The sequence below is a fragment of the Rousettus aegyptiacus genome, unplaced genomic scaffold, assembly GCF_014176215.1.
Source record: "Rousettus aegyptiacus isolate mRouAeg1 unplaced genomic scaffold, mRouAeg1.p scaffold_m13_p_4, whole genome shotgun sequence".
NCBI classification, from domain to species: Eukaryota; Metazoa; Chordata; class Mammalia; order Chiroptera; family Pteropodidae; genus Rousettus; species Rousettus aegyptiacus.
In genome coordinates, this window is record NW_023416307.1 from 69329517 (window position 1) to 69355888 (window position 26372).

Consider the following 26372-nt stretch of genomic DNA (forward strand, 5'->3'; position numbering starts at 1 on the left):
CATTTCTATTTATTTGTTTAGGTGAGGCAACCCTAACAACCCTCAGAGATTGCAAGGACCTTGTCAGCTCACAATCGCTTATTTTTTTATTTTTTATGCCTATAGCACCTGGTCTTTCTAGGTGGTCTCCCATCCAAGTACTAACCAGCCTGCTTAGCTTCCAAGATCAGACGACATCCAGCTTGTTCAGGGTGGCATGGCCATAGACTTAGTTATTCCATTTTTAAAAGGAAGCATAATTGAACACACTAAAAAATAACCATTGAGGGAACACACAATAAACTTTTTTCTTAAACATAATCTGTGAAATTTAGTGTGATTAACTGCCAACTTTGGATAACTGAAATGTGTAGAATTACATAAATTACATGTGGAAACAAGTGTTTCCAAAAATTTAGTTTTATATTATCATGGGAGAAAAGTCTGTAACAGTTTCTTTTTAGAAACACATTTGTTATCACTTTTATTATTTTCCCCCAAACTATGTGGGTATGCCCTGGTTAAATTTACTTGTTACTACTGCTGCTAAGCAATTTGAGTCACTGCTGTTAGTCACTGAAATGTATGTACTGTCGAGAGAAATGAATTAACTAATCCTCTAACATGGGTTTTAATTTGTCTCATTAAAAGCCAGTGGCTGTTTACAGAATTTCACAAGACAACCTAAGTTGCTGGACTTAGAGCTAATCCATATTTTCAGTATCTTTTTTTTAATAGCATTGATGTAAACTATCCGTACATGATGGTTCCCGCTTATGATTCTTCTTTTCAAACCTGTTATCTCCTTGGAGGTTCCTAAACAGGGGTTTCATATCTTCTGTTTGGAACATGTGTGATAAAAGCCTTTTGTCTTCCCTGGTCCTATTATCAGTTGTAGTTAGTTTGTAGAGGCTTGTAGAGCAAAGATGCATAGACAACTTCCTTATTTCTTTAATCATTTTAAATATATCATGCTTATTTTATAGGCTATTAGCTGAAGTTTTGAAGTTTAGTATTTCAAAATTTGAAGTTAATTGGATTTTTCCTCAAGAATTTTTACAAATTTTAGAGCTCATTTTTAATAGAGCTTTCGAGGATCCTGTGCCACCCATGTAGGTTGAAGGTAGGTCCTTCCAGATTAGTTATATGTTTGCTTCTCAGACTATGGTTTCTCAGACCAACAACTGTAAATTTGAACTTTAGACAACTGGGAGGGCAAGCCCATTGTTCTAAATCTTCAAGGGAGGCATTTTCCCCACCTACAACCCAACCTGGGACAGACAAATATCCTTGTCTCCCATCCTCCACAAGGCTACTATGGTTTTAACTCAGTTTCCTCTTATTTGGAGACCATAGGACATTCCCTTTCTTATAAACTCAGTAGCATGATTTTCAAGAGTTTGATGTATCTTATCAAGCAGAGATTTTCAGGTATTTGTCTCTTCTAAATTCTAGAAACCAAATAATGTTTTGTTAAATATTTTCCCCCTCTGGTTACTTCATTTCTGAAAGTTTTATTTCTACCTTTAATATCTCTCATTCTCCTTTTTCTCTCTGTTAACCTTCTGGGAGTTTCCCAACCTGATCTTTTAACTGTTTTTATTCAATATTAAATTCATTTTAAAAATTATACTAACATTTCTACTTGGTTCTTCATAGGTGCTTATTTCTGCTCTGTTCATTCATCTCTCTTACTGTATCTATTTTGTGTGCTCTGCTAAAATAATTACTATAAACATACTACAACTTTACTAGTCTACCATTGATGGATGTTTGGGTTATTTTCAGTTTGGGGGTATCAAGAAAAATGCTGCAAGTACCATTTTTATCTTATTAGTATATTTGAGCATGCATTTCTTTTGGATCTACAGGTAAGAGTGGTATTTTATTACTTAATTTTAGCTATTCTGAGATGTATGTGCTTAGTATGGTTTTAATTTTCATTTCCCAGATTACTAATAAAGTTGAACACCTTTTCACATATTTATTGGTCATTTATGCACCCTTTTTGTGAGGTAATTGTTTTTTAATATTTACTTTTTAATTTGATTAAAAATGAATTTTGTGAATATAACCCATTTGCCACTATGTTTTGCAAATTCCATCACCCATTTTACAGCTTGTCTTTTCATTCTCTTAATGGTATCTTTTAATGAGTGTAAGTCTTTAATTTTAACGTCCAATTACAAATATCTGCCCTTTGACATTCCTTGCCTGCCCAAAGCTCATATTTCCCTATTTTTATTTTAAAAACTTTATATTTTACCTTTTGTATTTAGATCTATAATCCACCGGAAATAGAGGCGTAAAAGTCAAACTTTTTTTATGCAAGTATATAGATTTCCAATTGTGCACATATAAAATTTTTGAATTCCCTGATTTTTCTCCATTGCTCAGTAGTACCATCTTTGTCACAAATCAAGGGTACATGCATGTGTAAGTTTCTTTCTGAACTCTGTTCTGTCTCTTTGCTCTATTTTTGTATCTTTGCCCCAATTCCTTGCGATACTAGATTTAGTGTTTGTAAGACATACTAAATCCTTGCAGCAATTAGGACTACACTGTCCTAATAACTGTAGGTTTTTAATTTTGATAGTGATAGAGTAAGTCCTCCCACCTTGTTCTTATATCATATTGTATTAGATGTTTTTCCCATGTAAATTTTAGAATCGGCTTAGCAATTTCTATAATAAAAACCTGCTGGGATTTGGAATTCCATTGAATTTATAGATCAATTTGGAGAGAACTGGTATCTTTATAATGCTGAATTTTCATTCCATAAACAGTGTATAAATTTCTTCATTTAAGTCATCCTTAATACTTTACAATGTTTTACAGTTTGTTTAAATTTTATTAGATTCTTAGTTTATGTTTTTATGCCATTGTGAATAGTATTTTTAAATTTTTCGATTATTATTGGTATATAAAAATACAAAACACTTCTCTGTACTAAAGGTACCTTCTTCATTTGATAAAAGAAGTCTACAAAAACCTACAGCAAAACAGTCTAAATGGTGAAATGTTTAAAATTTTATGAAATTGAAAATAAGACATCCAACAACCTTGCTAAATTTCTTTATAGTTTGGATTATCTATGTACCTAATTACATCATTTGCAAATAATGAAATTTTACTTCTATTCCAATTCTAGCTTGCTTTATTGCCCTGTGTAGGACTTCTAGTACAGTGTTAAATAGATGTGATAGTTGGCTTGCTTGTTTTCTTTTCTAATCTCAGAGTGAAAATCAGATTCACATGGTGGGGTAGGTAGACTCAGGATGAGGGCTTATTGCCAGAAAAACCACCATTTGGTTAGATGTTGGCACTATTAGCCCCACCTCCCAGCCTCCAGGAGAGGGGAGAGAGGCTGGCAATTGAGTTCAGTCAGTGTGGCCATTAATTCATTAATCAATTATGCCCATGTAATAATACCTCAATGAGAACTTAAAGAGGCTCAGAGAACTTCCAGGGTTGGTGAATATATTGATGTACTGGTGGGGTGGCACGCACTATGACTCCACAGAGACAGAAGCTTCTGCTCTTAGTTAAGGCCTGGATAAGAGTGGTTGAGAGGGAGGAGCTCCCTTCTTCCACCCTATGCCCATTTGTGGAAGAGAGGCTCTAAATTGGGCAAAGTGAGCTGAAGTCCTGACAACCCTTGTTTCTGTTTCATATCTGGTGGTTCCATACCAGGAAAAGTAAACTGAGAGGACCTCAGTTCCCTTCCACAAAGTGTTCAGCTTGCAGAGTACGGTGTCACTGAGACACCTGCCAATGTCTCCACCTTCAGTCCCACAACCCTGGCTCAGAGGCTTTGCCTGGAGGGAGGAGCAGGCTATAAAATACAGAACTCCTACTAATCTCTTCCCAAAGGACTGACTTTATTTTCAACATAGTCTGAAGACATTGAAACCTAAGGGGCTCACATAAGCACATTGGAGGTTGAGGTGAGAGGCAATTGGGAGGAGGTTCAAGATAAATTGTAGGGCTAGTAGGTTGTAGGTGATAACTACAGCTGGGAGGAATCAACAAATACTGTCCTGAGAAATTCTTTCAAAGGGACCACAATGTGACTAGATTGACTAGTTTGCAGAGTAATTTATTAATGAGCTAATCCCAGGATATTATTCAAAACAATTTAACAAGTGGCTAGCAATTAGTGGTGTTTAACAGCTAGGTGTGATATGGAAAGAGAAGAATAGAGCGCTACCAAATTCACTGTCATCCCAGGGTGACTATGGGCATACTTAAAAGTTGCTCCATCCTGGGGAAACATCAAAGGCATAGACAATAGGAGATGAGATAGACTGAAATAATCCAACCTGTCACTAAACAAATAAGCAAATAACAATACCCAGGTCATGGGAGGGAGAGAGTCAAGGGACCAGTACCCATCATTGGTGCAACTTACTATTTAAACTGTCCAATTTCCAACAAAAAAAATCATAAAGCATTTAAAGAGGCAAGAAAGTATGCCCCATACGTTGGGGCGGGGTGGGGCGGGGGGAGCAAGCAACAGAAATTGCCTGTGAGAGTAATCAGATGTCAGATTTATCAGTAAGTGACTTCAAAATAACCACAAATATGTTCACAAAACTAAAGAATACCATTGCATTAGTCTGAGCTACTATAACAAAATACTACAGGCTGAATGGCTTAAAAAGTAGATATTTCTCACAGTTCTGAGGCTGAGAACTCCAAAACTAAGGTGCTGGCAAGGTAGGGTTTATTCTGAGGCCTCTTCTCTTGGCCTGTAGGTAGCCACCATTTTGCTGTGTGTTCATGTGACCTGTTCTTCGTGCACACATAATGAGAAAGAGTGAAGACTATGGAGTCTTTCTTGTAAGGACAATAATTCTATCTGATCAGGGCTCACCTGGATGACCTCATTTAACTTTAATTACTTCCTTAAAGGGCCATCTCCAAATACAGTCACACTGGAAGTTAGGGATTCGATACACAAATTTCAGGGGAGAGGGTGGTGGACACAGATATACCATAACCACCATGACTTAAATGAGTAAAGGAAGGTATAACAAAGTCACATTAAAGTATCAATAAAGTAAATACCGCCCCCCCCCACACACAACCAACCAACCAACAAATGGAAAATAATGAGTTGAAAAGTAAAATAAATAAAATAAAAAATTTCCTAGGGAGGTTAAACAGATTTGAACTGGCAGAAGAAAAAATAAGTGAATTTCAAGATTGAGTGACAGATTATACAAACCAAAGAACAGAGAGGGAAAAAAAATGAAGAAAGATGAAGAGAGCCTCAAAGAAACAAACCCAAATGAGGATAAATACAAAAAGATTCACAAACAGACTCATCATAGTAAAAAGGCTGAAAGTCAAAGACAAGGAGAAAATTGTAAAAGCAACAAGAGAAAAACGATTTGTTGCTTAACAAAAGAACCTCAGTAAGATTAACAGAAGATTTCTCAACAGAAACAATGGCAGGCAGAAAGCAGGAGGATAACATATGCAAAGTGCTCAAAGAAGTAAATGTATTCAAGAATCTTATATCCAGCAAAGTGATTTTTCAAAAGTGAGGTGAAATGAAGACTCTACCAGATAAACAAAAACTTGGCGAATTTGTTGCTAGCAGACCTGTCTTACAAGAAATACTTTAAGCTGGAAGGAAATTCTTTAATTCTTTAATCTGAAAGCAATTTAACACTAATGGTAATTCAAATTTACATGAAAGAACAGTAAGCACCAGTAAAAGTAGTCATAAAATTATAACACAGGTTATATGTATAATTATTCTCCTTTATCATCTTGATTTAATAAGCAATTGTATAAAATAATACACATATAATGTATTATTGAGCCAAGAACCTAGTTATGTGATGTAAGTATAATATATATGCCAATAATAGCACCAAGGAGGTGGGTAGTAGTGAAGCTATATTGGGCAAAGGAAATAGCTATAGGTGACAAATAATTATAATAATGTATTGTTGGGGTTGTAACATTAATAGATGTACCATGTATAACACCGCAAAATGGGGAAAAAGGACATAGAGCTATAAAGGAATACTTTTTAAAAATTAATTAATTAAATATTTTATGGTGAAATCCAATAAGTTCCAGCTGTACACTTTAACGGTAAGGCATATATGTTTACACTGTGTGTTCACCTCCCATAGTTAGATTTCTTTCTGTCACCACATATTTGACCCCCTTTACCTAGTCTGCCTCCCCACTCCACTTCCCCCCTACCTTCTGGTAGAATAATCTTTCTATATATAATGAATTAAGCCAGGATAAATCTGAGGCTGATTTGATAAGTTAAAATGTATATGGTAAATCCTAGAGCAATCACTTTAAGTGTAGTGAAAAAAAAATCATTGAAGAAATTAAAATGTTACATTAGAAAATATTCACTCAATATTAAAAAAAAAAGCAGTAAAGGAAGAATAGAGGAACAAACTATGAGATACATAAAACTTGTTCTAACTTGTTACTAGGAGTAGTTAAACTATCCCTGTAAGAATGTGGATCTATTTCTCCTTTTAATTGCTTTATATATCTTGAAGCTGTTATTATATGAACTTGAAGCTGTGCATATAATGTAGAATTATCTTCCTGGGAAGTTGAAACTTTTTATCACTATGAAAAGATAAAATGAAGTGACCCTGGTAATGCTCCTGGTTTTGTCTACTTTAACTGAAATAAAAATAGTTACATTAGCTTTTTCTGGTATTCATATGGTACATTTTACCATCCTTATGCTTTCAACTTGTTCATATACTTATATTTAAGGTTTCTGTCTTATATATAGCATTCAATTCTTTTTTTAAAAAAAATCCAGGATGCCAATCTTTTTCTTTTAATAGGAATATTTAGTCCAATTAAAATATATAATTGACATATTTGTATATAAATGTCATTTTACTTTTTTCATCCTGTCATATTTTTTTCTTTTATGCCTTTTTAAACATTCATTCCCATTAACATGCATATTCTTTTCTAACTATTATTTTAGTAGTGAGCTTAGTTCTCATATTAAAGTCCTAGGCACAGTGTATTCTACTTCATGGGCATACACTTCATGAGCCGTAGTGCTGTGTAAGTTCATATACATTTCAACCCCATTCAACAGATGTGGAAACAGATAAAAGAAGCAAAATAATATCCTAGTTCCCCTTGAAAATCCTCTATGGTTTTTGAGTCATCATCTCCTACTTACCTAAATTGTGGCTGGAAGTTTTTCTTAAACTTTAAAGGTTATCCTGAATATATTTGTCTAATTTTTTTTGAGGGGGGTGCTCTTCAGCATTTACCACTCTTCCAGGTATCTATGTCTACAACCCCTGATCATCTGGATGTTTCCGTTTCTTCCATCATCAATTCAGCCACTGAATTTCTTAGCAATGTCTTTGACTTGTTACTTTACTCTATTACTGCTAGTTAACATAGTCATACTTGCAGCATACCATCAATATCTTGGTTTCTTAGCTTCCATGCTTTCCCTATTGACCTGTCTTACATTACTTTCAGATTAATATTTGAAACTATCCTTCATCTTGAAGCTCCCTGGTTTTCTAATGACTCTATGTAGTATATAGCAAACAAACCAGAATGGAAATGAAAGTAACTTTATGTGTGACAAGAGGTGGCTGTTGTTAATTCTTCTCCATTTTGGCATGGTGGCCATTTTCTCCTCAAACTGGTCCTTTGAGAATATAACTACGCTTAAATCCTGCTTAGGGAAATTTGCTGTTTTATATATACATACGTATGTATATATATATATACACATATATACATATATATGTATATACACACAGATTAATATCTACACGCAGCATTATAATAGTACTAATATTTGGGGAGTTTTATGAGTATTTATATTTATGTAGAGAGGTACCTTTGAATCTGAGTCAAACCACTGCTCACACTTTGATTTTTTAAAAATAAATTTTATTCTTTTAAAGAGCAGTTTTAGGTTCATAGCAAAACTGAGTGGAATAAAGTTCCCATATACTCTATGTCTCTAAAATATAACTTTTTCATTCTCAATTGCACCTTTGGTTATGCATTAACCATTTGCAAATATTTCAATATCTAATTAGTACTTGTATCCTTTCAATGTCACTTTCTTTGCATTACTTTTCTGCTTGTTTTCATCTCTTTTCCTTACAGTCAAGGTATAACAGATTATATATTCTCTATATATTGTATAGAAAGTTTTATTTTCAGTTATGGTTATATGTGGTTATGGTTATATGTGTAAATTCAGTTTCCAACGACCTATTCAAGTTTTATATCAACTATGATTTAGCTATGAAATTCTAAAAGCAGGACTAAAAATTAACTCCAGATGTATGACTAGCATAAAGACAATGCTAGACTCTCAGTGAAATTTATTAGTGGTGTATTTGAGTCACATATCAGTGATACAGATATACAAGAGTTCAGGTAACTCTTCTTGCAGTAAAGTTATAGTGGTCATCCTTGATATTTACATAGTACACAACAATTTTTATTTTTTCTAAATATTAAGCAATGTGAATTGAATGGCTACTATAGACAAAAATGCTCCCAAAGATTTACTCTTAGATATAAAGATTTAGGATAACAGTTTGTATTGTATACATAGGTATGCATAAAAGTTCTATGTCCATGTGCAATAATTAAGTGGGTGTCTGTTGTGATGTGGCTCAAGGCTGTTGGGTCTGTGAAAATTCTCACATATCTTAAGTTTTGCATGACAGCTAACCTAAAAGTCACCTTTAGAGATTCCTCTCTAATTACCAAAGTAGGATGGATGGCTACCTATCACTAGAGATTTTTCATGCAGAAGTTGAATCAAGGGGTTTCCAAAATTTGTCTTCATTGTGGTGAACAACTTGGATATTGCTCTTTTCTGTAGCAACAGCACTTTCTCCTCAAAGATCTGAAGTTTGGCCTCTGGGCCTCTCCTCTAAGATGTTAAGTCTTTTCCTTGATCATTTATTTCCTTGGCCCTAAGGGTGATAGTTTCTTCCTACAGTTGCTACTTCTGCTATACCTGAGAGTTCTCATGCTTGTAATTCTTTTTATTAAAGTTTTCACTCATTGAGTAAATGCTTAAAAAACCTTTGACAAAATTTCTGATAATACCCATTCCTGATAAAAGCACTTAAGAAAATAGTAACGGGTGATACAATGTTCACTTTGGTCCTAAAGCCAGCATTTTATTTAATGGTAAAACAATGAGGACATTTCCACCGGAAACAAGAATAAAGTAAGGATGCCCGTTATTTCTACTGCTACTTAATATTGTACTAATACTAAAAGAAGTATTAGCCAATGTAATAAGACAAGAAAAATGATTTAGGGGTACAAAAATTGGTAAGGAAGTAAGACCATCTCTAGTTGTAGGTGATATGATATACCTGTACAAAAATCTTAAGAGAATCGATGATAAAACTCAAAAAGAATTCAAGAAGATAGCAAGACTTAATACACAGAAAAAGCCCTCATATCCTAAAATAGCTAGCAAACGGTAATAGAAAAAACCCCATTTCGAGAGCAACAAAGAAAATAACCTGCTTTAGGAATATGCTTAACAAACAATATGCTAAAGTTATGAGAAAAAATTTAAAAACACTCATGAAAGAGGCTAAAACAGATTGCTTTCAATTAGGATGACTTAACATCATAAAGGTATCACTTAACTAAAATTAGCTCCCAATCTCATAAATTCACAAAAATATGCTATAAATAGATCAGGAATCTTATATTCTAAAATGAAACAATATAGCACTAGATAAACACGGGTGAATTCATCATTAGTATAAAGGCTTACCATTAACATAAAATTGAGAAGCAATAAGATTAACAAAGTTTACTACATAAAAAATGGAAGCTTTCACACAGCAAAAACAAACAAAAAAATAAAAAACCATAATCAAAGCTGAGACAATATTAGAAATGACCTACACAAAATATTGGAAATGCATAAATTAACTGTAAAACTAAAGTATATTCACACAATGGAGTTCTATGTGGCTGTTAAAAAATTTTGAGAAAGATCTCTATGGACTGATGTTTACAGGCTACAGTGCAAAGTGAAAAAAAGTGCAAGAGAGTAACTGTGCTACCTTCCATTAAGAAAAAAGGGGAAATAATAAATACCCATTTATCAAAAAGAAACAAGATAAATCAGAAACCATAGATTAGCTATAGGTAGGTAATCAGGACAGAAAGGGCAGGAGAAAGAGATAGAAAAGAGGGAAGAGTGATACATTTTTCTGTAGTTCTAACTTTTGTTACTGTGCTATTTCACATACAAAAAATTAACAAGGAATGGTCATTCATTATGAAATACAAATTAACTGATTGCATTACAAATGAGTAACTTAACCATACTGAAAAGGGGAGCAGAGAAAAGAACCTACTTAATTTTCTAACAGTATTTTGATTATGTACTCTAAGACTAAAAAGAAAAGGAACTATACACTGGATAGTAATTTGTTCTTCATAGGGAAATATGTGAATTAGTAATTCTTTAAAGTACTTTATGTGTATTCTAGAAATGAAGCAAATAAGTCAACATATTATGGCTAGTCAAAGTCAGATTTCTTACTGCTTTGCTGGACAAGAGTTACAAATATAGAAAGGAGAAAGACTAGAAAGAACTCTGTGATGTTGTTCTGGTATTAGAAGTATCGATATGAACTCATGAAGATATATATAGTATACACATACAAATATACGCAGATCTAGAAATAGATGTATGCATACATACATTTTCTAGCTCTGTTAAGTAGGTTAGAAACAATTCCACCTCAGTACCAAGGAGTACACCTAGTGTCGATTTTGGTTTCTGAATACCATTCTCCCGTAAAAGGACCCATGGATGTTTAGACACACTGATTCCAGGACTGGAGGAGAAAATAAAAGATGGGTCAGTTATATCTTCTGGTGTAGAAATTAAGAAAGTATTTTTAAAAAGGATGGGGACAGGTCAAAAAGACATATGAGTCAACTGGAATGAGTTTGCACAGGAAAATCTGGGACATTTTGAGTAATAAAGGGTTATAACCTATAAAATAATCAATAAAATAACTAAGTAAAGAACAGAGAAGAAAACTTCCTTAGAGTAGAATTTCAACTACTAAAATTAGAAGGAATGATGGAAAAAGAAAATCACCATTTGGCAAATAGTACACTAACAATTGTTTCAAGAAAGAACCATGGGGCGAGAAGGAATGAATTCTTGCCAATTAATGGGGAAAAGTATGATGAGAAATAGGATACTTACATAGTCCCAAAAATTTCCCCACCAGATACTTACCAACTGCAAACTCCAAATTAGGAGATCTTTTACAAGTAACTGGCCTATGCTTTTCAGAAAGTTCAAGGGCATGGAAGACAAACACTGAAGAAGTGTCCCAGACTAAAGGAGTTAAAGAGAGATGACAACTAAACAATGTGTGATAATAAAGTGGATCTCCAACTAGGGAGACGTTAGGGGAACAAATGGTGAAATCTGAATCAGGTCTGTAGAACAGCAGTATAAAATAATATAACAGATAAAAGTATTGTAATAATGTTAATTACCTGATTTTGATAATTGTCCTGTGGTTATGTAAGATGTTAACATTTGGAGAACATGGGAATACTTTGTTTTTGTAATGTTTTCTAAGTCTGAAATTTTTTCTAAATGAAGTGAAAAAAATTTTAAAAGCATCTTCACTTGACCATAAAAGTAACTTCAACAATCCCTTCATTGTATGTCAAGCTAACCTTGATCATTAAAGAAAAAAACACTTGAAACTCACAGCCTTCATTTGTAATTAGTCAAACTAGACATCAGTCTTAATTCTAAAATGTAGTTCAAACTTTCTGTTTACTAAGACCTGACTTACTGGGCAGCATTATAAACATCAAGAAACTATAGAGAACTAATGAATGGCAGACATTAATAAGAGAATACCTTCTAACATCTAAGGATTTTCAAAGATATGCCTTGGCAGAATTTTCTAAAGCACTGGACAGACAACACTTTGGCAGTGGAGGAGGTGGATGATGCTATAGTAGTACTAAGTGCTAAGTGAGGTAAACTTCAATAATAATTTTAAATCTCCCATTATTTTGGCCAACAAACTGGGCTAAAGCAACAATCATAACATCTGTCTCTTCTTTGTTTAAGAAAAACAAGAACAAAATACAAAAACCAAAAAAAGCCCCAGCAACGAGTGGAATAGAAAATAAGAACACTATTGAGTTTGACAAATTTATTGGTATTTTAGTAAAGACATTCATCTCAGTCGTTTCTCTCTCCCATCTTGACCTTAGGTTAATATTTCATTTAAGTCAAGAAAAGAATATGTAGGAGAGGAATGTTATTTTAACATAAACAGTAAAATGGACAAAAATGAAAAGTTCGCCTACATTAAAGCAAGTTAAATTCATGTATCTTGATATAATTAAATCATGTAAGAACTAATAGTTCAATATACATTTCCATTGTTTTACTTGGGGCTTACTCTAAACTTAACTGCCAAGTGAACAAAGTGTTAAGAGTATATACAGGATTCTTCTCTGGAGTTATTATTACCTATTAAAAGAGCTTAGCAAGTAGTTACCACCATTACGACAGTCTGGAGCTGCCTGCAAACATAACATTGTAGTTTTCAAGGAAATCATATTGCATTTTTATCTATGACTGCGCCTTTAAAGATGTGTTTAACTGTCACATTAAAAAAGAATCGATTTACAATACAAAAGTACAAAAAAAAAAAAACCCTACAACACACAGCTCTAACAAAGTATATGTGTTCAAAGATTCCATAAAATGTTTAAAGATGCATTTTTCTTTCTATTTTCAGTACCTAAAATGTGCTTTTGAGAGGCCGTTAGTTAGTATGTATACACTTAAACCATATTATTGTACTAAATGAGAATTCCTGTAGTAAGTTCAAAACAAACTGGATTTCACAAGTTAGTAACTTAAATGTCTGGACAAAGTTACAGAAAGTGCATCTTTCTTATTTCCCATCTTCATACAATGTTGCTTTTTTGGTGTTTGTTACCTTTTAAAAAATAAAAACAGCCAAATATTTAAGTATTATGTACATTTAAAATTTTTGGTGGTGGTTTGTATTTTAAAAGAAACAGCTTCCTTATGACTTGCTTCAAGATTTGGTGGAAATGCTTACAGGAACTAGCTAATAACAAAAACCAAGAGAAGCACATTCAAAATACTGATTTACTTTGGTAGCAAATGGTTGTTCTTTGACGACTAATGAAGGTAGACAAGACCCATTAAGGTGAAGTGGGCTATTTTAAATACTCAACAGTTTACATAAAATTTAAAAAAAATTTTTTTAAAGAGCTAAGCATCTGTATCACTGATAGCAATGCGACATCTAGTTTATGACTTAAAACAAAACAAATGCCCATTAGGAAAAAAAAACCAATATTTTATCTAATTTACTTTTAGTCAACAGTCCAGTAACATTTTCCTCCCAATATAATACTCCCTTTCTCTATAAGGCTGTTCCTGGGAGCCAGAAAGTTTAGGTTAATAAGGGAGTTAAGTTAGTTAACTGCTAACAGTTTAAACAGACAACTTTTTGCTTCCCTCTTAATGTGCTAATAGTTGTGTCTAAAAAAATATGCAATTCTTAAAAAGGTACCATTTCCGATTTTTTTTTATTATCTGTAACCTTTGGAAACTAATCACATGAAACTACAAAATTAGCAAATGTCTTGAAATCTGTATATAAAACATAAATTACCTCTAATTTCAAACTCTCATTTATTAGTGTACCACTCAATCTTAAAAAAAAAAAAAAAAGGTGGCTCCAAAGATAGTCTTATACCATTCTTTAAAAAGGAAACTGTTCCTTTTAACTTTACACCCACCCTGCACTCCAATTTCAAAGCACATCATTTAATTGTCTTGGTCATGGACATTTCCAAGATGAGATTTTATATTCCGCTCCCACAGCTTCTGGTTATCAGAAAACCCATGCTTTCCTTTATTGAAGGAGTTTGGTCCTGCTGATGTTGGTGTATCCCTGTGTTAAAAGAAATTTATTTAAAATGTTATATAAAGCCTTTGGGCCATGTTTTTAACTTATTCAAAATACAGGCTGACATCAGAAGTTCCTACAGAGCTTTTTAAAAATATACTTTCCATAGACCCAGTCCTAAAATTTCAGATTCACTAGGCTTGAGGAGGGGTCAAATAAATATGTAGTTTTAATAAACATTTGAAGTGATTCTGATACATAGCTAAGGGAGGCAACCCTTATACAGTTTTTAAACCTGCTGCTTGCAAAGCATTAATAAGGTCCTGAAATCAATTCGTTGGCTTGCCATTAGCATTTATAAAATGTGAAACAGAAGAAAAACATTCAGATGTATCACACACAGAAAAGTTTGGATCATTTTATAAACTATTTCAATGTTTAGATAGATATATACTTCCAGGTGTTTAGACTGGGTTCCAATGTCAGATGTATTTTTTAGATAGTTTCCAGTATGAAAGGGAGACACTGAATCATAAAACAAAATTCTGAAGACTGATGCTTGTTTATGGACTTAGCACTTAGTTCTTTGGGAGCTTATATATTAGGTAGAAATGGACGTAATATGGGTTGATTTGGAGCTGAACTTTCTTACTAGCCTCTAAATTATCCATTTATATAGGAAACTGAACATATTAACTTGAGATTAAGATTATTTCCATGATACCAGAGACAATGAAGAAAAATTAAAATGTCTTATTTTGGTATTTGGCATCAAAGTTACCAAGGAGAAAAGGATATTTCTGACCAAGATTAAGTGGTAGGATTGAAATCATAAAGAAATGAAAGCCATTTCTTTGTATATCAGAAAAAAATTTAAATTCACTATCATTTTCTACAATATTTATGCAAAATTATAATACCTTCCAATATTCTTCATTCTCATCTTTGCTTCTGGAGGCATTTCCTCTGGTTCGCTCTAGAGGAAAAAGAAGTAAACAGAGATGACTGCATATAGGTTTTTTAATTCATTTACTTACAAATATGCTAAAATTTATATCTAAGTCTTTTAGCATTTTCAATACTGTAACTTTTGGTAAAAGGGGAAAATTATTTATCTAAACTACACTTTAAAAAGAAATGCATATCTTTTAGTATACTGATTTAACATTAAAAAATGTGGAAAAAACTTGATAGTCTAGAACTAAAACCATTCGTTTATTATGTACTACATATCGTGCCAAATGCTTTAATATGCATGACTTTTAAAACCCTAACAATCCCACAAAGTGGGTATGATTATCATGACGTAAAACAATGTTAACTTGTCCTGAGTTACAAAGCTAATAAAAAGCAAAACAGTCAAATGCCAAAGACTCTTCACCACTTTACTATATTGTTCTTTCTCAAAATGTCTTTTTACTATAAAGACACCTTGAAAGTTCATGCCTTACTACTTTTCCTTATAACTACTGAAAAGATATATTACATGTCAAGTTCCTTTTAGATGTTTTTATGCATAAATGTTGCATAAAGGGTGTCCTTAAGATCCAGCTAAAAGGGGTTTCTACTGGTCAAATCTGGGACAATTTGAACATTACAGACTACTGAATAAAGTAAGAATCCATGAGCCCACACTTATATAAAGGAAAGTTCTCCTTTACAATGAGACAAACATTGAAGAGATGAAGAAATGTGAAAAATAATCATTTGGCAAACATAATAATTGATTCTGGTAAGAATCACCAATGGATGTTAACTCTCATGACTAAATGTTTAAGAAATTATATATTTTCACATATTCTTGAATAGCCCCAACAAGATAAATTTTAATTAGAAAATGCAAAATAGTAATTTGACAATAGAGAAATCTAGCAGACATCACTTTAACCAAATGATCAAAGTTAACACTGCCAGTAATGAGACATATTGACAACCTGTGCTCCCTGATATGATGCATTGAGAACTTGACATCATTTCTGTGGTATTCCTGGCAAAAGGAATGGGAATCTAATCATGAGGAAATATCAGACAAATCCCAACTGAAGGACATTATATAAAATAACTGGCCTGAACTCTTTGAAAATGTTAATGCCATGAAATCACAGAGGAACTGTCCAAACTAAAGAAGACTAAAGAGATACAACTGAAAAAAAATTTTAATTTCAAAATTAATTAAATCATGCATTTGCCCAATATATTTCAGGCTCAGATATATATCCAAGGTTACTTAATCATGTTCTACAAAAGAAGAACCAAAGATTTTAGATGCATTTTTTTTTTTTTTTTAATCTAAGAGACAAGTTTATCCTTTACTATCATTATCATCTTATAGCAGAAATAGTGTTGCTGAACCAGTCCAAAATTTCTTTAGAAAATAGTTAGGGAAGATAGTAAAGGATGATGCAAAGAACAGAGGATTAGAAACCAGAATGTGTAAGTTCTAGTTCAACATTTGTGTGCATTAGCATATACTTACGCATACATAATTTCTCCATTTGCAAAATAGAAATAACTATCACACAATTCACAGGGATATATGGAGGGTAAAATAAAGTTATGTGAAAAGATATCCAAATTGTAAGGCATTCAAATAAGCCATTACTATTATGTAAATGCTTACAATTTCCAGCCTCTACTTTTACACATGCTGTTCCCTTCTTCCTATATTGCCCTTTCCTCATAAAAATCTGTATATATCTTAGCTTACAAAAATATTCCATGGTTTCTCAAAATCCTGCCTAATGTTTTAGCACTCAACTCGTATTTCTTCTCTTATATATTCTTCCCAATCACTCCTGCCCCAGTGTTTGTATGCCTCTGAAAACATATTTCTTATCCATATTCCTTTTGGGAGCAATTACTCATGTACCCTGTAATGCTTAATTGTTACAAATGGGGCCACATCTTAATGGGGGTTAGGTTTTAAAGTCAAAGCCTAAGGAAAAAAATTAGTGAAAATTATACTTAAAATTCCATGTCATTCATAAGCCTGGTAAGAGAGGGACACTGCGAAGGGCATGAGGGAACTAGGACTGCCTAAGTGAACAGCAGATAAGCATCTCATACTTATCCTGGAATACATGCTTACTGAGTAAAACTTCCAGCAGAATCACCTGCATTACTCACTATTGTTATTCCTCATGGGGATAAATAAAGCACTATTGCTGCCTTTTAAAAGCTGAATGCATGTACAATGTCTCATCACTGAAGACTTCAACTATAAAATTTATTAAAGGCAGCAGTACTGAATTTTTTTTGGGGGGGTACTACATACTTCCTAGTACAAATACATATTATTATTCATAATCAGCAATTTTTGGTTTCATTCTTCAGTTCCTTGTCTCCAGAGTCAATAATTTTTTAAATAACCCTACAACCAAATAACATAAATAGAAATTTCGAGATTTGGCAGGTGTCATGCATACAAAAAGTGATCAGAGTTGCAAAGGAAATTCACTAGTACCATTACTACAACCTATAATTTGCTGGTAACATCTTTCTTAAAGAACTGGTTACTAAAGAAAAATAACAAAACTAGGTGTCAACTTACATCTTCATCTTCATTAAAAGCTGCTGCTACTGAAAGAGTTTTTGGAGCAAGAGTTGGAACAGTTTCTTTAGGCTTCTGAAGAATAAACATATTAAAGAGTATCACACAATGTTTACACAAACTTGTTAAATGATAAAAATAATTTATCTTCAAAGATTCAACTTTATGTTTTCTTAGAAACAATCTTAAGGAACTCAGAACAAACTTTGGACAAATGCATTCTCTTTTTGAAAATCTAGGTTCTCAATGGGTAGGTTTTACTTCATTGTCCATCTATTTTTCTCCTGTAAAAGATTTTCTAGTTATGACCTATAACTTAGTATCATTTAGCTAAGGGGAACCTGGTTCAGGCACGAGAAAATGATTAGTAATACTTTCCCACAGTAAAAAAATAAATATATAGTTTCTTGGGAACATAAAATACATCAAGACTCATCCATCTTTCTACTCGTTTTGTGCCTTCTGGCCTGTGAGTGTGCTTCTTCTCTCTTAAGTTTTTGATCTTAACAGTCCTATCTCCAATCCTCTAGCCACCCATTCAGTCTTCAATCCACTGCAATCTGGTTTCCTCCCTTTCCATTTCTCATGATTTGTCACTCACTCAGAATCAGGTGACCCCAATACTGTAGGGTTAATAATGACTAGTGCGCTGCATTTGACTCTATCAGCTCCTTTTTGAAAACACCCGTACCTTGGCTTCTGTGACACTGCTTTTTATTGGCTATTCTCCTAATTCTCTGACCTTTTATTCTCTCTCCTCCCTCTTTTTCTCCCTTAAATAACAGATACTCAAAGTTCTGTCATTAGTTACCTTTCCTTTTCTATACTTTCCTAGTCAACCTCATTCATTCCCAAAGTTTTAAATAGTTGTAACTACCAAATCCTATGTCCAAATAGAATGCCATCTGCCCACCGGACAACGAACAGTTCCACTTAGAGCTCCTGTGACTCAGGTACTTTAGTTTCATAGTGTTCATAAGCACCAAGCCAGAAAATCTTTTCCTCAACTTGCATATCCTACTGTTAAGATCCTGCTGATTAGATTTCTATTAAATAAACTTAAATTTCCCTGCCTACCATCACACTCCTACACTATCAGCACCTAAGGCCATTTAGCATTACTTGCCTAAACTGTTAGAAGCACCATCTCCCCAACCTTCTGTCCCCCCCCCCCCCCAATTCTTGGTACTGAGTGATCTATATGAAGTGATATTTCTAAAATGCAAATCTGTTTAAGGGTCAAGACTCACACTGCTCCATAGCCCTGCTAGAACCTAATGAATAAAGCCAAACTATATTATAGAAATAAGCCCTCTATGATTTGGTCCAAAGGTCTCATTTTCCTTCTGCTTCCAAACTATGAACATTTTCCTGAATGTACCATGTGGGTTCATATCTAAACTGCCTTTGCAAGAAATTCCTTTTATCCAAGATGCCCTTTTGCCTCCTGCCTACACTTAAGGCCAACTCCAACATCACCTCATCAGAGAAACCTTCTCTGACCTGCTGAAACAAAATTAACCATCCCTTCTTCTATAACAAATACTTTTTGTAAACAATATTTGTTTTTGAAGTTCATTTGTAACTACTGTCACAAGATAGTAATATCCACTTGTAGCTCCAAAGTAAGATAATCAGGGAGCTCTGACCAGGTAATACCTTATGAGTAGTTTAAGATAAAATAACTGATTTCTAGAGATATTATTTTTAATATGACTAGGTTGAGAGGTTAAGAAAAATAAGCTGAAATTCTTTCTGAAAATATTTTTCAAGAGGTTTTGCTCAACTTAGTAAAAATTCTAAGCTATTTATAATCATACAATCCCTATAATAGTTGTTCCCTTCTCATATTCCAAATCTTTCTTTAAAATAACTTTGAGTTATAATTCATCCAGACCTTTCTTGAACACAAAGCTAGTAACTCTTTAAATACTTACACATAAGTAAGTTCAAGTATCCATGTACCTTCTTACATTTAATTTACCTAACCAAGTTAAAGCAGGTTTCCAAAACAAATTCTAAAACCCATTTCAAACATCATATATAAAATAACAACTCACACTTGATCCAAGTTTGATGGATATGGCTGAGGCTTTCTTTGTCGTCTGACTACCTATGGCAAATCCAAACTTGGAGATCTTTGTTGGTTTTGTTGGGAAGTCAGCAGCTTCTTCTTCAGCTGATCGCTTCTCAGCGCTGCGACTGGAACTTTCCCCTCCATTACTGGAAGAAACAGTCTTAGTTTTCACAGGTTTTTCTGCTTCTTCTTCAGGTCCTGGTGAAGTCGAAACAACTTACCAAGATGAGCTATTTTTACTGAGCAGATTGATGGGAGCAGCAACCTCAAAAAAGCATCATTATAAGGAAGATACCTCTGCAGTTGTCACCTACTGACCCAACAGTCTCTTCCACTGTTTGTTAGAGTATACAGCAGGAACTGAGATTGTGTGGCAGTAGAAGAGGCTCCCATGAATTAACTAGCATAAAATAGAGCAATTTAAAATTATAAACATAGAGTTCACAAAAAAAGCCCTTCAACTAAAACTATTATATAAGCTGTACAATAATCTAGTGAGATTTTGCTTTTTAGAAAGGTCTATAAATTATTCTAAACAAAACTAGTTTGTGAGCAATTAGTCACATCATAGAATACATTTGACTAATAAATTATAATAATCTTCAAAAATATACTACTAGTTACACTAAGCACCTAGTTTTGAATAGCCCATTATTACCTTAACTATAATGTTAATAACGCCTGGAGTAATCTTCTTGCGTGATGTCTTCCTCGTGTATATCTCACACAATCTTTATTTGTAAAAGAACTTCAAGGAAGACTTCAAGGTGACTGCCTTTTGAGTAACTTAATTCTCTGAAAACTTGGTTATCGCCTGTTTTAAGCTACCCTTAAGAGCCTTAATAATCCTACTTATGTTTATATATTATTTTTTTCTCATGAAAGACGAGATAATTACAATTTCAAACAGTAGAAGCCATATATATATATACGTATGTTGGGAATGCAAGATGTTTCAGTAATCTTGTTCATGTTTGTATTCATGATGAAATTAGTTCACATCTGGAATATCTTAGATCCATTATACAAGAAAGCTATTTAAGACCATATTGAGAGGTAAGACAGAAAACTATTATTAAAAATTTTATTTTCTTTCCCAAGTTGACCAATTCACCATATAAAATGTATTCAGCTATAGTGAATAAGTAGTTTGTTGATGGAGATTTTTATGAAAATGACTAAGGGATGGCTCTAACAATAGTTAAGAAAACAGGACAAAAAGTTAGAATGGGGAGTAAGGGGGAATTAAACACAGACTGACAAGTAAGGGGTCAAACAACCAGAGGCTATAGATCTTGATCTACATAGTTTTGGAATTACAAGGTTTCTAGTTAATAAGCACTTTGAACAGAACATTTGATTTTGTTTAGAGAAAGAAATAAAAGGAATTTTTTATTCCCTTTGGACAAGTGGTGAGAGTTGTAATGACAATGTAGGGAAGTAATTAAGCAGGACTAGGTTTTGGGAATTTCCCTAGGAGGTGCCATTCACTTATTTAGATATGAAATTACAAAAGGACCTTAAGAATTAAAGATTGCTATTCAACAGTTAAAAATCAGAACTCAATTTAGAGTTTCCTTAAAAAAAATATTATTCAACTTTTTCAAAGTCTACAGTTATAAAATAATTTATGCTAAATTTTATTCTGCTTCTATGTATACTTTTAATAATGTATGAAATATACAGTAAAACCCAAACAATGATAACTTCTGTGTGATTGATACACAGCTAAAACTGAAAACTCTGATGATGTATTGGAACATATAAAAACTCAGAAAAACATCAAAACAAACAGTATAAGGAATATTTAGTCTTGATAGTAGTGTAACTGCTCTTTGAACTGTGACCCAAGGGCTATAATTAGTTAAGTTTTCCAGTTCTTTTAAACCCTATCTTTACCTAATTCTAGGTCTCCTTTTACCCAGAAAAAAAATCTAGAAAAATGAAAGCATAAATATGAAAAATGAAAATATAATTCTTACTATAATATTAACACATTAAATGTGACAATAAGCTAAACTAGTATGTGTTAACACATGAAACAATAGTATCTGTTCAATCAATCATGCTGTAGGGAAAATTCCCATAGGGACTGCTCTAGAAAAAGGTAGCATGAAAAGGGTAGCTGGGAAAACTACTCTACCATTAATTATCAACTTGCAGCAACTCAATTTTATTCACATCTGTGTTCTTGTTATCTGAAGAGGCAAACTATTAAGAACACCCACATCTCAGGTGCACACTGAAGATTAAACACTATGTCAATGACACTATGTCATTTCTACACATGACTAACTCCAGATCCAGCAATTTATTTCTGGATATAGTAAATCACTGGCCTTGCTCACTCTCAAAAAGTGGCCTTTTTTTTGGGTAAGCAATTGTAAATACTCGATAGCTTTAGAAAATATCTACAAGTAAATGAAAAGGTGGGGGAAAGGAGTGAAGGAAGGTATTCTAGTATTCATTACTTAGCGTGGGTTGCGCTGTTATTTTCTCTTAGATTAATCCTCTTCTAACGATTATATAGTAACATACACAAAACATTTAGGAAATAAAGCAAATGAAATAATTAAGATGGGAAAATACGACAGCCAAATCTATATTATCAGTATAATGATAATTTCTAAAATTTTATAAATAGCTCATTAGAAAATTAAATTTCAACCTAATTAAGCTCTGAAATATGCCATTAAATACCAATATCATTCCTAAGTCCATTAAGTGCTTTCCTTTAAATACAACATGTACTACTTTAGTATTTGGGGCTTTTAATAAAAACTGCCATTTTCTATTACTTAATAAAATGTTTTGTATTTTGGGGTTGTGGAAAACAAAATTTTGGAAGCTCATAGAAAGGTAAAAATTTTTAGCAATGTGATTTATATTTTAATGGATAAAAAATGTGGCCACTTTAAAAACAAGAAAATCGCAAACTGATTTATAACAAAATGTGGATAGTTATATCAACTGCTAGATTCTTTATCAAGAAATATTTTAATTAAAGGGATTTAACCTAGTTTATATTCATTTCGAGCAAAGCGAATGTGTAGGTTAATTAATGTGAATCAAATTACACTTGTTACAAACACTTTCCTCCCCACATTGAACAGCTGGATAGAGGACCTCGGACCACAAAGGTATCTTCCTTTGAAAAAATTTACCTAATAAGAAAGTTCGAGGGTAGCGAGGGTATCTTTCATGATTCATTTGCACACCAGTAATTTCTTCATTTGCAAAAAAAGAAAGGGAGGGACACACAGCTACCTCCTTAACAGGACTCTTAGGCAGCTTAAATGAGAACATATGCAAGACCCTCCTAGTGTCTGCCATAAACATTAATTTCATTAAAGAAGACCTTAAGAGCACTTGAGGTCTTGCTTCCTGACAACTGCTGTCAGTTTTGGCTCAAATAAACTTATAAAAATTCTTCACAAAAAATAATGAAGTAGATCTTAGATAACTTAAAATATCCTGAAATGACCATGATTATATGAATAGCTGTTCTCTAAAATTTCTATTTCAAGGAGCTACAAAAATTTAACTAAATAGAAAAAAAATGGATCTAAGGCCTCACTCTTAGTATCATCTCTCCTCTTTAAGATGAGAACAGGTGGTCTGAGTACATAGCTTCTCCTACTTACATAAATTCATGTTAACATGAATTTATAAAAAATACTTACACTTTCAACTTACTGGATTGTTCAATAGGAATTAAAAATCAGAATATTCTCTAAGCCTTTAAGAGAAGCTTCAAAATGTCTACCTGCCACAAAATGATCAATTTAGAAAGATCTATTTATAGTTAAAATCTTTTAACTATATGATTCCTTTGTACAATTTCATTAAAAATATCTGACATTCAAAAATGATTTATACGCAAAAGCACTATTTTCTTGTAAAGGGAGGCACACCCAAGGCAAATTATGTAAGTTATTAAAGGACGTTACTTAATTCTAAGTCACCAACAAGGAGACCAGAATAATTTTTAATATCAATCAGCAAATATAATTTTATTCCACCACCCCCCACACAAAAATATGCTGAAATACAAACATCAAAATTAATACTACGAAGCTAATTATCCCTAACTGAAAGGGTAGTGAATTAATTATACAGTGGAATTATGCTGACATTAAAGGTACATTTTACACATCTCCAGCACTCTCGGTCAATACACTTAAAAATTCAGTCTAAATTTAAAATAGTCTGAAAGCCAGACAAGATTTTGTTTTTTCTCAAACTACTTTTTAATATAATTTTATTCGTTAATTTTCAAGACAATAACTTTTGAAGGGAAAAAAAATCCCTAATGAGGCAGTACTAGATGGTTTTAAATTGTTTTACTAGCAAAAAACGGGGGCGAGTTTAATTAGGAAATTCTGAGTCCAAAGGAACTAATTTAACATTACACTTTTCTCAATTTTTGTTCCTAAGTTAACTCACATTAAACATCATGTTAATAGTTTCTAATAGTTGCCTTCACATGCTATTAATATTCTGTATTTTCTCGTACTAAATACTTTTAGGGCTAAGAACCTGAAAGAGTTAGAATGGAGAATAATATTTAAAACGTTCTAAAGATATTATAATCAGCTCGCACGTGTTAAATTACTTGCCTTGTTACAACAAAGGGGAGCTGGAGAAATTACATGCTTCTTTCCCTTAAGGTACAAGACCCAAATTTACAGGCGTGGAGAGAACAGAATAAAGATAGCTGTAACCTGAGTACATCGTAACAAAACACAGGAAGAGTCACTCTAACCTGTTTAGCCAACTAAATATTTGGCGTGCAGCTAGCTGGCAACAGCCTAAACTAGAAAAAGCAGACGCTTCAAAGAAAGGCAACCAAGCCCTAACTCTAGACTTCGCAATTTAACAAGCCGGCAGGCCAAGTATTTCTCTTTTCCTACAAGTCCTCGACCCATCCCGCTATATGGTCAGTATTCGGCTTGAAAATATAAAGGCCAACGTTGTTCACCTCCTCAACGAAAAGAAAGCAGCAAACTAACCCCTAGGTGTTAAGTGAGAGACCGGCACTGTCGGAAACTCGGCCTGCGGCCAGTTCCAGCGGCCACTGCCGGGTGACCCAGTGTGGGCGCGTGTTTTGTGTTATGTGCATCTCCAGTGTGGCGGCTGCGGCTCCTGCATCGCCGCCCCTGATCCCACCCCGAAATCGATCCCTGTTTCTGGTGCTCATCTCCCTTCTCCTCGCAACCAGGGCGTCCGCTGGGGCAGGAGGTGACGAACAGTGGCCAGCTACCCCTCGGCAAAGAGGCGAGGTGGGCCCAGATCGCAGCGGGCCGCACCGGGCGTGCCCGGGGCTCGTCTGGGCCCAGCACCTGGCCGGATGAGCGCCAGATTCGCCCATTCTCGCCCCACCCTACGCCCCCCACCCCCGGGAGCTCAAAGAAAGGCCCAGAGCATCCCTCCCACTCAGCCCGCGACACTGGGGTTGTGTTCACCTCCGGCGGCTCCAACTCGCTGCGGCTTCTCAGGCTTTTCCTCTCCCGCCTTCCCGTCCGCCATTTTCCCCGCCGCGGCCTCCCTACAGCCACGCCAAGGACGTCACGGCCCCGCCCAGTAACCATTGAGCTGTGGAGCCCGCCCGAGAGGCGGCAGCCTAGAGCGGCCCTAGAGAATGAAAAGAGGCCTTTTTGGAAACGGAAGTGGGTGTGACATCATCGACGAGCCAGCTCTAAAGGAAAGTTAGGAAGGTTTGGGCGGTCTCTAAGAGGTATGGTTAGGGAGTTTTACTGGAGTTTGGTTAGGTTTTCCTGGTCCAGTGGCGGATCCAGAGAAATGAGGGGAGGTGGGAGCAGCAACCTGGAAATGGTGGAATCGTGTAATGTTTTGCAGACTGGAGTGTGGTTGCAGCTTAAACTGAGGCTCTTGGTCTTGTCGGATCGCGTGTGCCAATCAAAGAAAAAAATGGAGGGCCGTATTTTGCCTACTTAAGAGGGAAATTAGCGTTTATTGTGCGCCCTCTTGTGTTAGACGCTTTCATTTAATCCCCACAATAGTCCAACGCGGAATTAGACTTTAACTTAATAGAGTTGAGGCCAAAGAGTACTGTGTACAAGGTCACGTAGCCAAGTGGTAAAACTACTTTTTCTAAAGGCTGCAATTTCTGTATCAAGAGAAGTTATTTTTGTTAAGTGAAGATTTCAGTAATCTCTGCCTTATTTCGAAATCTAGTGGATCTCCAGGGTTTGCAGAATGAAGATCAAGAAATTACATTGAGACTGACTTCAGCTTCATCTCTTTTTTTTCTATACTATCTTTTGCCATACAGGGTTGATTGCCTGGGGGACTGGATTTGCCCTATAATATACAGTGACTATTACTGAAATTGATTTTAAAGAGTCAGAACATGCATTTGAATACCCTGATCTGCCCTTTACTGGCTGAGTAAAATCTTGAGGGTTTCTTACGTTTCCTTCTTTATAAAATAGAAATAATAATAGTGCCTCCTCAAAGGGCCATCATGGGGCTCAAATGAGATCATTTCTGTATAGCATTCTTTGATCATTTGATACTTCCCTCAGTACGGATTTTTTTTTTAAGTTTTCTCCCGAGTTGGCTCAAAAGTTTTTTGACAACAAAACTCTCCCCTCCCCCCAAGAGAGACCATTAAAAATACATATATAATTTTTTCCATAGTGTGTTTCATATATGAAAGGTGATCAGTATTTGTGAGTGGATGACTCCTCAGGCTCCAAGTCTGAAGACTGAACAAAGAACCAATATGTTTCTCATAACAGAAGCAGAGTGGTTTGATGGCGATGTA

General features: G+C 34.3%; 1 protein-coding gene across 1 annotated transcript; it reads right to left on the reverse strand.

The window, feature by feature from the left end:
• Positions 1–12197: 12197 nt before the first annotated feature.
• Positions 12198–25226, reverse strand: LOC107510811 (PEST proteolytic signal containing nuclear protein). Its single transcript, XM_016144740.2, has 5 exons — positions 25048–25226; positions 19566–19780; positions 17506–17580; positions 14876–14931; positions 12198–14000 (listed from the first exon to the last, which is right to left on the reverse strand). The coding sequence occupies exons 1-5, from the start codon at positions 25109–25111 to the stop codon at positions 13874–13876; spliced, it is 537 nt and encodes a 178-aa protein (XP_016000226.1). The 5' UTR covers positions 25112–25226; the 3' UTR covers positions 12198–13873.
• Positions 25227–26372: the final 1146 nt, after the last annotated feature.